This window comes from Morone saxatilis, unplaced genomic scaffold (assembly GCF_004916995.1).
Source record: "Morone saxatilis isolate NCDOM2014 unplaced genomic scaffold, NCSU_SB_2.0 Contig2, whole genome shotgun sequence".
Lineage (NCBI taxonomy): Eukaryota > Metazoa > Chordata > Actinopteri > Moronidae > Morone > Morone saxatilis.
In genome coordinates, this window is record NW_023339762.1 from 23,782,756 (window position 1) to 23,796,507 (window position 13,752).

Below are 13,752 nucleotides of genomic sequence, written 5' to 3' on the forward strand. Positions count from 1 at the left end.
ACACACAGACATACAAACACACACCAGGTTGAGGTCTGAGTGCCTGATCTGAGCTGAAAATGCAGGCGTTTGTCAGGTTTGTCTGGAAGCCTCATCTCCAGAGTCTACATCATTAAAGCTACAGTACACACACTGTCTGCAGTCTCAGCTTAACTGTAACCTCAGTGGGACTTCTTTAACTAGATTTTAGTCAAATAAATTAAATTACTACCTGCAGTGCAGTGTAGACCCTATGAGATGCTTTATTTTGGCACATTTCATTATTTTCCCTCCATTGTATTGCTTCCACCATCTGCTAGAAGGGATTTTTATTTATTTATAGGGAACTGATACAGAAAAGACACAAATTGGACTCAGTAAAAAATTAAATTAAGATCATCATAGCTAGTTTAGAATGGAAACAGTCAATATTTGACGGTGGCATTAGTTACCATCACCACAAATTGACTAGCAGTGTGTTAATGAGGAAGTCCAGTACGTAGCAGCCTGTAATATAGATGGGAAATTACAACTGCAGTAATGACGAGTTGTAATAATGCCTTGACATACACAAACATACACACATTTGTGCACACACACATTTGTGCACACACACAGTGCATCACGCCAAGTGAGTTGGTGGTGTGAGAGCTATCCTACTTGCCCCTCACCTTCATTAGCATTGGCGGGGCAGAGTTGGGTAGCTCATTAGCAAGGCAGGCACGACGACGATCGTGTGTGTGTGCGCGCGTACAGATGTGTGTACCTGCATGAACATGCATGTATACATGAAAACCCTCCCTCATCCCGTTTCTGACACATTCATACACGTCGGTGGCCCCAGTGAGCCGGGTCCTGCCCCCGCTCTGATTAAACCAACCACATTATTATTTTAATCTTCATCAGAATCAGCGGAATTATTTCTTCTTTGGCCACAGCCGTGGGCTCGCCAGCAAGCTCATGTGGACATTTGTTTTCACGTCTGTGTGCTTTCATCTATGTTTAGAAATCTGTGTGTTATCTGCCTCTCAAGTCCACATGTTTGCGCCTCATATCAGTGTGTGTGCAGTGAACACTGGTGTTTGTTTTGCTTTCACACCAGTGCTATGCCCTTACACTCTGTTTCATCTCTTCGCTGTTCTGTTGAAGCTGCAGCCATTTGACAGGGGCTAATGGCTATCTAACCACCGGCTATAACAGCTCTAACTTGTTATAATACCTACAGAAATGTCAAAGGGGAAATCATACTGTGATCTTTTTTAATCTTCCTGCTCTAATGGATGATGATGATAATGAAGGCTGAGCTGATATTGTATGCGTTTTGTTTGTTATGGTATATTACAGACGCTTTAAACACAGCAGTTGCACAATGCCACAGTGCCACCTAGTGGTAGAGTTTAGATTCAGTTTTAGTTTCAGGTTTAGTGATGACGGTGTGTTTCTTCTGCACTGCGCTGATGTGAATGTGTTGTTCTTTGTTTGTTTCTCTTTGTCCCGCTCCCTCCCATTTCCCATTTCAGACAAACATGCTGAACAAGCACCTGAGTTCTCTCATGCCAGGTCTGACTGCGAAGGTCTTCAGGACATACAACGCCTCCATCACTTTACAGCAGCAGCTCAAAGAGCTCACAAACAGTACGTCACACACACACACACAGATTACTATAAAGCAGTCTAACATTACATAAATAGCATTTTAAAGCACTGGCTCATATTCCTCAGCAGTTGGACAAGTACCAGTAGCTTTAATACTGTAGTCTTTTATCAGTCTGGCTCTTATCATCATCTTATTACCTGGCTGCTTATGTCATGGAGTCCCATGATAAAACTTTTTATTATTAGCTTGCTTGATTTAAGATACCCTAACATCAGCCAGCTTTTCCAGCCATGGCAGGGGTACATTATCACTATACCCAGTGCTGTGTGTCTCTGCCTCGCTCTTATCAGGGTCCCATTGGCTGCCTCTGCCACAGTTTCTCATTCAGAGATAGAAGTGTCACACTCTCTTCTCATTTCTGGATTGCCACTGAGAGCCAATCTGCAGGTTGACATGTGGTTATAATGTGTGTGTGTGTTGTGTTGTGTGGACCCCAGGAAGAATAAATGAAGCTAATAGGGATCTGAATAAATGAAATGAAACAGTAGCAACCTGTAATTGTGTGTGCAGGATTTTATCTTTTTAAATTTCTGTGCATAATTCTGATCAGATATGTGTTCTCAGTGGGGTTTTCCTGTTTAAATACAAATTACTGTTCTTTCACCCTCCAAAGAGTCGGACAATGTGGCAGAGAAACTGCTGTCCTACAACAGGGCTAACAGAGCAGTTGCTATTCTGTGTAACCACCAGCGGGCGCCGCCAAAGACTTTTGATCAGTCAATGGCTAACCTTCAGGCCAAGGTAAGAACTGCTTTACTTGGTTTATTGCATACAGTCACATTAACATTTCCCTAAAAATGAAGGGACGATAACGCTGCTGTCGCTCCAACAGTTTCCAGCCCAATCAATGCCATTTTTCAGCTCACAGTATTCCATATATAAAAACATGCCTACGTCCTTATGTGCCCTGGCCAGATTGATGCTCGAAAGGAACAGCTGGCGCTAGCAAAGACAGAGCTGAAACAGGCCAAGAAGGAGGCCAAGACCAAAGGCAGCTCAGACCCCAAGCTGCAGACGTAAGTGTTACAATAAAGAAACCAACAAGCAAGCTGTGGACATTAAAACAATTAAAAATGATTGACAGCAATCCTAAAACACAAGCGCCTCTTCAGTGAAGACTAAATCACAAGCCGCACACACAAGTACCAATAGAACGGTACCCTGCAGTTTTAAGTGCTTTCAAACAATACGGATAACTGCTTCACTGTGAATAATGAGCTGCGGTTTAATGCTATAGGAAATGTACGATCTTGAGCTTGAAACACGTTAGCTGTGTTGGTAGCCCAGCTGTTAATGCGCAGAGATGAACTTCCCTGCTGTTATATTTTTTTTCAGTCTTTGTGCCTAGAGCCAAAAGGCAATTACAAACATTGTTAGTTGTACATTACGGTGCGGTGAGACATCCACATATGGATTACAGCTTTTCTGTGTGTATTGCCTCTAATTCACGATTGAAAATCTATTCAGTGGACTAAACTTCAGAGAACAATATGTAAGTTAGTGTTTTGCGGTGCATGTAAAAGGAAAACTTGGTTCTGCTGGCTATTACATGAGATTTTTCAATGAAAAATGTAATAATTAAAAAAATAATGTGTGAAAACAATAAGGGATTCTTCTTATGAAGTTTGCATTTCAGCCAGGACTCTAAAAAACCACCATAGCTGTTAAACCCTGTCTATCACCCCTAGCTCTCAGAAAACGCACTCTCATGTGGAAATTACGAATCTTATTCCTACAATATTTCTAGCAGAGGTGTCTGACTCTGTTGCACCTGCCTTTGTAAACATGTTCTGTCAGGCTGGTGGAGAGGAAGAAGGTAGCAGTGAAGCGCTGTGAGGAGCAGCTGCTGAAGATGGAGGTCCAGGCAACTGACCGAGAGGAAAACAAACAGATTGCACTGGGTACCTCCAAGCTCAACTACCTGGACCCACGCATTAGCGTCGCGTGGTGAGTGAATACTTTGTTAACATTCGAAAACAACCTTGATGCCTTAGTGAAAACACCTCCACATACTTTCTGCCTTAAGAATGCACCTGAGTGCCTGTGTGAGAGCACACAAACAAACTTCTTTTCAAATAGAACTACTGGACCACTTCCAGCTGGGGCCTGTATCACATAGCAAGATTGCAGTCAGCCTGCTAATTTTGTGCTTAATTCTGGATTTCCAGTTTTGTGTAGTTCACTTTTAATAAGTATAAATCACCATAGTAACCTGAGTTTACATAGCCACATGGACAGCACTATTACAGTCACAGTATGATAATAACACAGTTAAAGCAATGAGTTCACAGATCATCAGACTCACTTTGCATTCTATCATCATTTAATAACAGATGTAAGGAAGGTTTGTAGTACAACCGTTTGTCTACTGTGGCTTTAAAACAGATTCTTACAGTAAGCTGTCAATAATCAATAGGATAGGATAGCTTAGTTTCCAGTAAAATATACTAGCACTGTCTAATCAGTCAGTCATGGCCTGTAAATCATTTTCACACTCACATAGCCCATTACTTTTATTTATTTTGACCATTTCTACTGCTTGTTATTCTAGCAGTGTGTTTATATCCTCCATCTGGATCCCTCTGTGCTTGTTCTTAAGAGGAAAGATTTTGAAATCTATTAGACGATTAACTGGTGGATTAAAGATAATATTTATTGTGCAGTGTATCCTTAACAATCTTATGTTTCCCCAGGAGTAAGAACATGGAGGTACCTGTAGAAAAAATCTACAATAAGAGCCAAAGAGACAAGTTCGCCTGGGCCATCGACATGACGGAAGCAGACTTTGAGTTCTAACTTTAACCTTGTATAACTTCAGTCCCATTACCTGATACTAAGCACAATTCGGGAACCATTCACTTTAGAATACATACAGTACTTTAATATTGCATTTACAATAGGTTCATAGACTACTGATGTTGTACTTCATGAGATTGTGTGATGCGTTTTGTTTACTGCTTTTCATTTCTATTTGATGGTTTTTGCACTTTATTTTGAAGATTGCTGTTGGTTCGTTTGTTTGTTAATACATTTTGTGTTTGCATTAATTTGAATAAAGGTTCCTTCTATGCAGTGAAGTGACAAAGGTGTGGTTATAATTAGTCTAAATGCTTTTGTGTGGACATTGTTGCAAATACCTCTAATTGCATACACACTACATAGTTAAAAACATCTCATTGATCATTAGAGAAGATACATTCCAAATTCCTCAGCTTAGTTGATCATTAAGTGTAATACTAGCATATGATTTCAGTACATTATAAACAATGTAGACCAAAAAACATGCAACACTGAGACGTTCCAGATAATTTGCATACAACTCTGGCTTGAAAAAATAAATACAGAAAAACACTGAGCACCTCAGAGTTAATTATATTTTTAGAAATGTAAACAGCACCTTGCCTAAAATTATGTAATACATGACAAACAGCATTGTATTAAATAACTTTAATAGAAGAAAATCAGAATTGGAATGCATACCACAGCTTGGTAGTAAAAGCTGTTTGTAAAACACTGCAGGCTTCAGGTGTTCACTGCGCCCATCTCCCATGTTGGTAGGGATGGAGGCTCTACTGGCCCGTTAGCCTGTGGGTTGTACTCTGCACGGCTACGGCCAAACTATCCCCAACGGCCATCACCTCGTGGGATTTAATTAACTATGATACATGATGGCAGCGAAATAACCTCCAGGTCAGTCCACAAAATCTAAGTTGCATTCCTGTACACAAGCATTTTAGGTTCTGAAGGACATATCTCACTATTCTAGCTTACAAATAATGTTCAACTTTTCAAGTCATTACATAACTGTAACCGTTTATCACAATATTCAATATATAAAAAAGCATTTCACACTACGACACACCAAATCAATAGAAGTCATTTTCAGAATGGAAAAGTCTGCTGCTCCTGAATATAGGACTGACTTCACGCCGGGTTACTGAGGAACCTGTGGGACAGACAAAACAAATCATCATGTAGAAAACTGCTTCAAAGACGAAGGACAATTCATTCGTAAGAGATGATATCAAACTTAATGGACTGTTTTTATTGTTAATGGATATTCAAGGATTAAATAAATGCTTTAAATGTCATCCAAAGTCCACAGGAAGAGGGACACAACCAGGCCGATCAGCAGAATATAGGGCATGAATAGAAGATATCAGGGTATACTGGTGTTAGGGCTACCATTTCCTTCTCACCTTCATTATGACCCTTGACCCTCCTTAGCCTTTTCCGGCGTTGCTTCAATCTCTTCCACGCCGGCCTGGGTCATCAGGTCGGCGATGTTCTTCTCCAAGTCATCGATGCGTGTGCTCATCTCATCGAGTGGAGAAGCAGTTAAGGCATATAAATTACGTAAATTCTCACAGAGTTGCTCTTAAATGGGAAAAATAATATCTGTCAGCCTGCACTGAGATTACGAGAGGAAACTGTAGAGGACGTGAAAGAGGATGCAGGAAACCACCACCGAGACATCAATCTATTATTATATCAGATCAAAATTCTGAACCTTAGAATGCATTTAATCATTTTAAACCGGTAGTTAGGATATTCCTCCCGATGATCTGGTCCGACATGGTCTGGAACTTGTCCTGCATCTGTTGCAGCAGAGTCTGAACCTGTGAAAACACACATCACATGTACCAGTTTAATTTGAGGACGACATAACTGTGAGTGGACTATTTATGAAAACCCATGGCACACAAAAACATCAGCACACCTACTCTAATGCACCATGCCTGTGGTGTATGAATGATTTTTAAAAAAAGCAGCAGGACAGTGATAACAGGAGTATCTAGTTTCCTTGACAACTGTAAAAGCTCAGTAACCAGGGGAGATGATTAATTCACTGTGGCAAGCATCTGTGCAGAACAATGAATGCACCATAAATTCATACTATTCTGCAATTCAGCCCCTCACATAATGTGGCTCTAACACTGCGGTTTCTGTCTGTGGCCCCCAAGACACCGAGCAACACTTTTTTTTAAATTTCACCAAATGTACTGAGGCAGGATTGTAAAACAAAAAGAAAAGAAAGTTCATTAAGAATACAAATGAAAACATATTTAAACGGGACTCCCTGAAAGGAAAAGATGTTTTAAAAGGTTTTTCTCGATGAAAAACACAAAAGTATATAGACAAAATAGGAATATAGGAAAGAGAACTAAAAACTAACCTAAAGGGAGTTTGTTAACCATCTCCATGACAACACTCACACACATTACCTCAATCAGCGAGGTAAGAAAAACTGCACATTGTTCAACATGATGTTAGTGTGAATGTTAGTCATTTAAAGATGACTTACAATAATAACTATGCGGGGTTACTCGGGTCGTGATGTGGTGATGTCACAAGACCATCACAGTTAAGTTACATAACGCGATGAAGCTACACAGCGCGGTTTCAGTAAACAAAACGCACACACTAAACGCAAATTAACCCGTTTAATTACCGCGGGAACACACAAATAACACAAATAACACAAAAACACCACGGTCGCGCTTTTACTCTGGCTCGCAGCCGTCGCTAGCCATGCTACAGTGGCTAACGTTAGCTCGCCGTCTCGACTCACCACATTGGTCAGATCCTGCACAGACTTGGGGTCCGTCTCGGCCATGTTGTGGCGTGTGAGTGATTCTCGGTGCCTAGGCAGTGCTGAATAAAAGTCACAAAGCTGTGCCAGCCGGCTGTTTTGCCACCAGGTTTGTGTAACTGTTTGAAACAGAGATAGTAACACCACCCAGCGCGCAGTCAGCTGTTCCACAACACCGGGAACTCTCGCGAGATTTGAGTCGCGGCTCTAAGACATGTGGAATATTGAGTTTTTTGAATGGGGAGAAAACTGTAGTAGTTTTTTTTTGTTTACCTTATATGTCCTCAAGAAGACTCATTCATTCAAGGTGTTTGTTCATTAGAGTTGGGCTTTATCCTGTTTGGCGCCCATTTAGACCCGCGTGTTTAATGCTGGAATTTGGTAAGTCTGATAAATAATACTGAACAACGGTTTGTGTGTGTGTGTGTGTGTGTGTGTGTGTGTGTGCCTATCTCCTCCTCTCTTGTGCGTGAGTTAGATATGAAACTTGGAGCTGCTGGGGAGCAACAGACAAGTTTTTGGACGCTAAAAAAAGCCCCTTCGTGCCACTGTGCGGGGTTTGGCGCTTTTGAGAAGGTGAAGAGGAAACGTGGATGAAGGTAAGGTAAAGTTGGAAGAGGCCCACGGTTTACCTACAGACAGTTTGGGGGAATAAAATCAGTATCAGCAGCGATACGTGATGAGCGGTGGCTGTTTGTGAGCGCGGCTTTTAAAGCCACAATTACTCTTTCAGGACGCAGACTTTCTCAGAGGACGCTTGTTTTTTGGGGTTTTTTTGGGGAGATGTTTTGCTCATAGTGAAAAGAATTGGACATTACACGCGTTAAACCCACTCTGCAGGCTGCTATAAGTGTATAACAATGTAACCACACGGTGTAATAGCTGCTCCTTCCTGAGCTATAACGTTACTGTACTGAAGAGTAGTTGCCCAGTAGCCCAGAATTGATATCTGTATATGTTTAGGCATGTTAGTGACCCAACCCCAGGAAGCTATGCTTTGCTTACACAAGAGGGCTTGTTCTGTTACTCGAAGAGTCCCAGCACATTTAGGCTACACACCGCCAGGGAAAGAGGAAGGAAATAGCTGAAGATACCTTGGATTGTTAAATCTCAGAGTAATGTTTAACAGAAGGAAACCTGTAAAAAAAAATATACATTTATGGGAATGAGTTCAAGGGCTGCTCTGCAGTTTTGCACTTTTGCATTGTTAATAATCTCAACCTTTTAAAATGCTCTATAGAAATAACAGAGAGACATACACTGAGGTGTAAATAAGTTGAGAACTGGCTCCTGCTTTGGCATCTATCCGCCTGGCACTATCCCTCAGAGCAGCCAGGTCTTGGCTGGGATACTGGCGCCCTTATATCCTCACTTACGGCTGAGTTATGTGGAATAACAGATGTCTAATGAGTAATCAGACCCCCGTTCATCTTCTGGGGGACTTTCGGTGCTGCAAGTGCAGCTAAATTTGCTGTTGTGTTCAAACAGCCTATTATCAGCAATCATACACTGGGTGTGATACAAAGTGCCAGAGAACCTGTTGGTGAGGTTTTTTTTTATTTTGTCAGGGCTGAAGAGTGTGTGATAGACCCAGTGTTGACTAGCTCTCTAAGCTATACTTGTCAGCTGACAGTGACTGCTGAACATGTATGGGAACGTAGGACTTCAGCCATGTGTTTCAGATTTGCTAATATAAATCTCACTGTTGTTGTTTACACAGCCACAAGAAGAATCATACATTCACCCAAGAATCACTCCACACCTTTCCTGTACATGTCACTATTTGCTCAGAATTTCTAGGTCACGGTTTTGTGTACACAGCAACATACTGCCTCTTACATAAAATGCCCACATGCCATTACCTTTTCCAATGTTTATCAGTATTAGAAAATCACATTGTCTGAAATGTAATGAACCACTTTATTTGTTCTGTCGGGTGCTCTGGAGAAAGAGCACTGCCTGTAACAGAGAGGTGCAGATATTGGTATATTATATGTCTATAAGATAATAATAACACTATGGATGGTAAATAGGGCTGCATATTGTGGTTATTTTAACACATATCGTGATTTGAATGTGATTCACAATTAGTGGAAATGATCCTTTTTGCATCTCAACTTTCATTTTTACTGAAAAAAACTATTATGTTGCTGCTGTGGCACATTTTATCCAAAAATTGCAGCTTATGCGATTTGTATATTGCACTTGACATAGTGTGACTTTGATGATATTTTAATGAATTATGCAGCCCTAATAATGATCTGCAGGCAGTATGGCTGCTGTGGAACAATGTTAGCGTGTGAGTTTTGGGAAGGTGTTCAGAGAGTTAGTTTCTTTGCGCCTTACTCTCACTCTCATCCACCCGGCTGTAAACGTTCGACTACATTTCTTCAGTATCATCTTTTCTAAATGTTGACGTGGTTCTCCCATCCAAAGGAAATCCTAGCCAATCCTACTGGCTAGCGTTAAAGAATTTGGATTTATGTTATAATGTATAGACAAATTCAGTTGAATGACATTACTTCTGACATATTGTATCTCACTCTCTCCTTAGATACTAGTAAAGTTCTGAAATCTACTGCATAACCCAATATATATTTCTATTTCAGTTTCATTAATTAACAGAAATTCCATCTCAAACGTGTCACTGGCTAAGATAACCACATCAGTGTTGAGTGTTAAGTACTTGAAAGTGCTTAAATTAAAAATAATAATAATCAAGACCTCACTGAAAATTTGTATCTGTCTGGAGTGCTTGGTCAGGTTTTTTTTAATATTCTTTGGAGCTTTTATTGCCTTTAATGGATAGTGATGGCTGAAGAGTGACAGGAAAGGGGGGAGGGAGAGAGAGAGGATGACACATAGCAAAGGGCCACAGGTCGGACTTGAACCCTGGGCAAGCACCCAGCCTTGATACACGGGGTGCCAGCTTTACCAGGTGAGCTATCCAGGTGGCCCTTTTGAGTTTTTTATGATTGTTTTGTAGTGGGAACTGCTGTATTGATGTGGAAAAAAGACATGAACATTTAGTAGCAATTGCTGAACATCGGACAGGTACTCAGAATTCACTCTGGATTGAATATTCAGTTTTATAGTGAGGTACCTCGATAACTGGATTCCTATCCACATATGACATCCTTTCCAACATAAAAAACAATAGTTTGACATTTCTGGCCATTACCAGCTATTTGGGTCTAGACATTGCCTCTGTATAATTTAATGATAAAATAAAAATAAAATGTCTTGTATTTGGCTCTGTATTAACCTGCTCTAATTAAGTTTCATCCTGATGCATATGTTACTGGTTAAGATAACCATGTATATTATTAGATTGTAATGTGCATGGACTAATGGAATTACACATCATTAGTATTATTATTGTCACATTGTTTTGATATTGCCGTTATATTGACATCGGCCATTGAAAAACAGTTAACATGTTGCACTTGTTCTATTCACATAACCTTCAGGTGTGATCACCTCTGCCTGTACAGCAGGTACACAGAGTGTCAGATGTCCATACTACATACTCTGCATGTGCATTCAGGCTACAGCTAGGAATTGTTTTGAATTTTGTTTTAAAAATATGTCACTATTATTGAATTATTTGATCATTTGCTCCGTAAACTAAATTAAAAAGCAAAGAAGCAAAGCAGTATGAAGTGTAAATAGATAGATAGATACTATCTTGTCTTTATTTATGTAAAGGTTCTGAAGCTTTAATTGCCAAATGTTTCCCAAAATTAACAATTAAAAATATAAGCAATTTCATCTGTTTTGACACCCTATCAGTCAGTAAGTGAATTTCTATTTTCTGACTGATTTGCCAAGGGCTGGCACCCTTAATGATAAAATGTAGGGCAAGGGTAATGCAGGCGTGTTCAACCTAAAAACATAAAAGGTGTTGACTTAGTCAGACCGTCTTTAAACAGTCTTTGTGCACTGTAGAAAGACCAATACATGGTCAAGGGCTGAAGCCTGTATATGGTATTGTTGCTGTATTGTGCATATGAAAGATTAATAAGAATATGTACAGTACATTCTCTAGTAGGAATTACCTCAAAACTAACGTGGGCCACCTAAAACACTGGTTCTTAAATGGTAGGCACACCACTGGTGGGATGTGGTGGAGTCTCAGAAATAATGTTTCCATATCAGCCTGCTACAACTACTGCACACACATACATCTGTGATTAGTTACACCTTGTGTATTGTATGAGAGTTGTGTGGAAGAGTTTGAGTGCCAGTTCTAGTGCTACCCCTTTGTATGTGTGACTGTGGCTGACAGTCAACAATAAATAATGTTCTTATTAGGAATAAACCTGCCCTCTGTCCTAGGGTCGGCCTGTACTACTGTATTTTAACGTCGGTCATAATGGTGGTACCTGGAGAGCCTAATATTTGGCGAGGTGGTGTGTGGTGTAAAAGGTTTGAGAAATAATGACAACAACCTGGTCTTTTTTACCAGCACCCATTCTCACCTGTAATATCAGGAACAGCCATACTAAAAGCATTAATGCACAATACCCAGACCCTGAAGCTGAAGCAGCTAGTTGTAGTTCAGCCATCAATAATTGTATTTATTTTTTTACATCTGTACTTTCCCTACGGTGACAAGCTTATTGGTCTGATATTGTATATACATTTTGTTCTTCTGTGTTTAAGTTTGGCCATTAGGCTGGAGCCATTGTCTTGCTTTAATTAGATTTTTTGTGGTGAGAGAGCAATGTGCAGTCAGCAGGGACAGTTATTTAAAACAAACTGGTCCATACATAACTCAGACATTTAAATGTGATCAGCTTAATATGTTTTACTGCTGTCAGGCTCTGTTGGGAATGTTAATGTCAGCCTCTGTTACTGACCTCTGGTTACCTCCAAACATCCAAAGTGAAAGTAATAACTCTTCTGAACTTATTTTGACTGCGACCTGTCATTTTTATGCATCCCAGGTGCAACCTCTTGACCCCCCTGGACACCGCTGAGCGTCTCTCACTGTGATGGATGCAGAGGTGGGTCTGCAGGAGGAGGACATGGAGGGGTCGTGGACTTTACTGTCCTGGCTGGCGTCCTGCCTCATGGTGTTCGGGGGAGCCCTGCCCTATGTGCCACAGTACCAGGAGATCCAGAGGAGCAGCAACAGCGAGGGCTTCTCCACCAGAGTCTGCCTGGTGCTGCTCATAGCCAACATCCTGCGCATCTTCTTCTGGTGAGGAAGACAGGCGGAGGACTGTGTTCGGGATATTTTCGTTGCTCTCTTCTTTTTTTCCCAGCTAAAGGCCCAGGCCATTTCCAAGGTCATGCCTCAGATCAGTCTTGGTGTCAGAAATTAATGGAATAGGAACACAGTAAAATGAGACTGATAATATATTCTGAGCCATGAGCTGTTCACTTTGAGGCGTCTTCTCAAATTGTTATACGCATCAGTGAGCACAGGTCATTGTTCTGACTGCAGGGACAAAAAGAGGGAATTTAATAGATTCTTTATATAGATTCTTTATTTTTTAAGGTCTTTCTGTGCTGCTTTTGGCCTGTGTTACATGTTCTGTAACAAAACCCATAGAATAGAATAGATTAGTCTTGTTTATTTGTTATTATTATTATTGCAAATGGCATATTTATTTGTATTCTGTGCCGTATTTTTAGATTGCACTCTGTAGGTTCTCTCTGGAATGTGATTGTTGTTTTGGTTGCATCCTGGCAGGATAGGGAAGCAGTTTGAGCTCACCCTGCTGCTCCAGAGTGTGGTGATGATCATCACCATGTTTGCCATGCTTCACCTCTGCTGCACGGTCCAAAACACCAACCGAGTGAGCACCAAGCAACACAGACTTTCAGGTAACCAGCTTTGAGACAAAACAGTCTCTACTGACAACAACCATGACTAAAGACAAAACAGAAGCAGCGTCACGTATATATACAGTAATTGCAAGTCATTTCAGGGTAGTAAACTACATATCCAGCATACCACCTCTCTGTCTGTGTCAGCAGTTTAGGTGCCAAGTGCTTCAACTTCTACTTCTTGCCAAAAGAGGGGGCCATTGGAAAAGCTTTGATGGCAAGGCTGCTGTTTTCAAAATGCCTTCCCTCTGACATTCCACTTACTCACCACTAATCTAATATGTATTGCCTTATTGAACAGTTACTTTAGGCTCCTTGTGTTTAGACGTTAACACAGATGCTGCTGCACACTGGTAATGGTTAAGCCCACGGGGTAATGTAAATAATGCTGTCACAGATATTAGGATACAGTTTGTAAGAAAGTGCAAGGCAAAGCACAAATGTCCTGTATGGATGTATTAGTTACTGGACTGTCACGCATAAGATTAGTCTATTCTGGGCACGACTCTGGGTGTCGGCTGTGTGTGCGTGTGTGTGTGTGTTTGTGTGGGAGTAAGTAGACGAGGCGTGGGTGCAAAGGCAGAATTGGAGAGGGCTAAGATTAACAATATCAGCATCCACTGTTCATTGTGTGTGTGTGTGTGTGTGTGTGTGTGTGTGTGTGTCTGCAGAGAGAGGGAGCCTG

The 13,752-nt window shown here is 40.9% G+C and overlaps 3 protein-coding genes across 3 annotated transcripts in view; 2 read left to right on the forward strand and 1 right to left on the reverse strand.

The window, feature by feature from the left end:
- The window catches only part of zgc:173742 (DNA topoisomerase I, mitochondrial), a 29,948-nt gene extending 25,466 nt beyond the window's left edge, over positions 1-4,482 (forward strand). The window contains exons 17-21 of the mRNA XM_035664671.1: positions 1,500-1,614; positions 2,250-2,377; positions 2,552-2,652; positions 3,434-3,583; positions 4,330-4,482. Of these exons, the coding sequence (XP_035520564.1) occupies positions 1,500-1,614; positions 2,250-2,377; positions 2,552-2,652; positions 3,434-3,583; positions 4,330-4,432 (597 nt within the window). The 3' untranslated portion in view covers positions 4,433-4,482. The remainder of the gene's footprint in view (positions 1-1,499; positions 1,615-2,249; positions 2,378-2,551; positions 2,653-3,433; positions 3,584-4,329) is intronic.
- Positions 4,483-4,992: 510 nt separating this feature from the next.
- Positions 4,993-7,426, reverse strand: hsbp1b (heat shock factor binding protein 1b). Its single transcript, XM_035664670.1, has 4 exons — positions 7,209-7,426; positions 6,189-6,255; positions 5,836-5,962; positions 4,993-5,582 (listed from the first exon to the last, which is right to left on the reverse strand). Exons 1-3 carry the CDS (start codon positions 7,251-7,253, stop codon positions 5,841-5,843), a joined length of 234 nt encoding a protein of 77 aa, XP_035520563.1. The 5' UTR covers positions 7,254-7,426; the 3' UTR covers positions 4,993-5,582; positions 5,836-5,840.
- A 275-nt stretch (positions 7,427-7,701) lies between these two features.
- si:dkey-246g23.2 (solute carrier family 66 member 2) overlaps positions 7,702-13,752 on the forward strand; it is a 46,759-nt gene continuing 40,708 nt past the window's right edge. Inside the window, exons 1-3 of the mRNA XM_035664669.1 lie at positions 7,702-7,828; positions 12,179-12,435; positions 12,931-13,064. Of these exons, the coding sequence (XP_035520562.1) occupies positions 12,227-12,435; positions 12,931-13,064 (343 nt within the window). The 5' untranslated portion in view covers positions 7,702-7,828; positions 12,179-12,226. The remainder of the gene's footprint in view (positions 7,829-12,178; positions 12,436-12,930; positions 13,065-13,752) is intronic.

Coding starts and splice junctions, on each gene's coding strand:
- hsbp1b (XM_035664670.1), bottom strand. CDS start 7,253: ATGGCCGAGACGGACCCCAAGTCTGTGCAGGATCTGACCAATGTG. Junction 6,256..7,208: donor TGCAGGATCTGACCAATGTG/GTGAGTCGAGAC, acceptor GTGTTTTCACAG/GTTCAGACTCTGCTGCAACA. Junction 5,963..6,188: donor GGACCAGATCATCGGGAGGA/ATATCCTAACTA, acceptor CTGCTTCTCCAC/TCGATGAGATGAGCACACGC.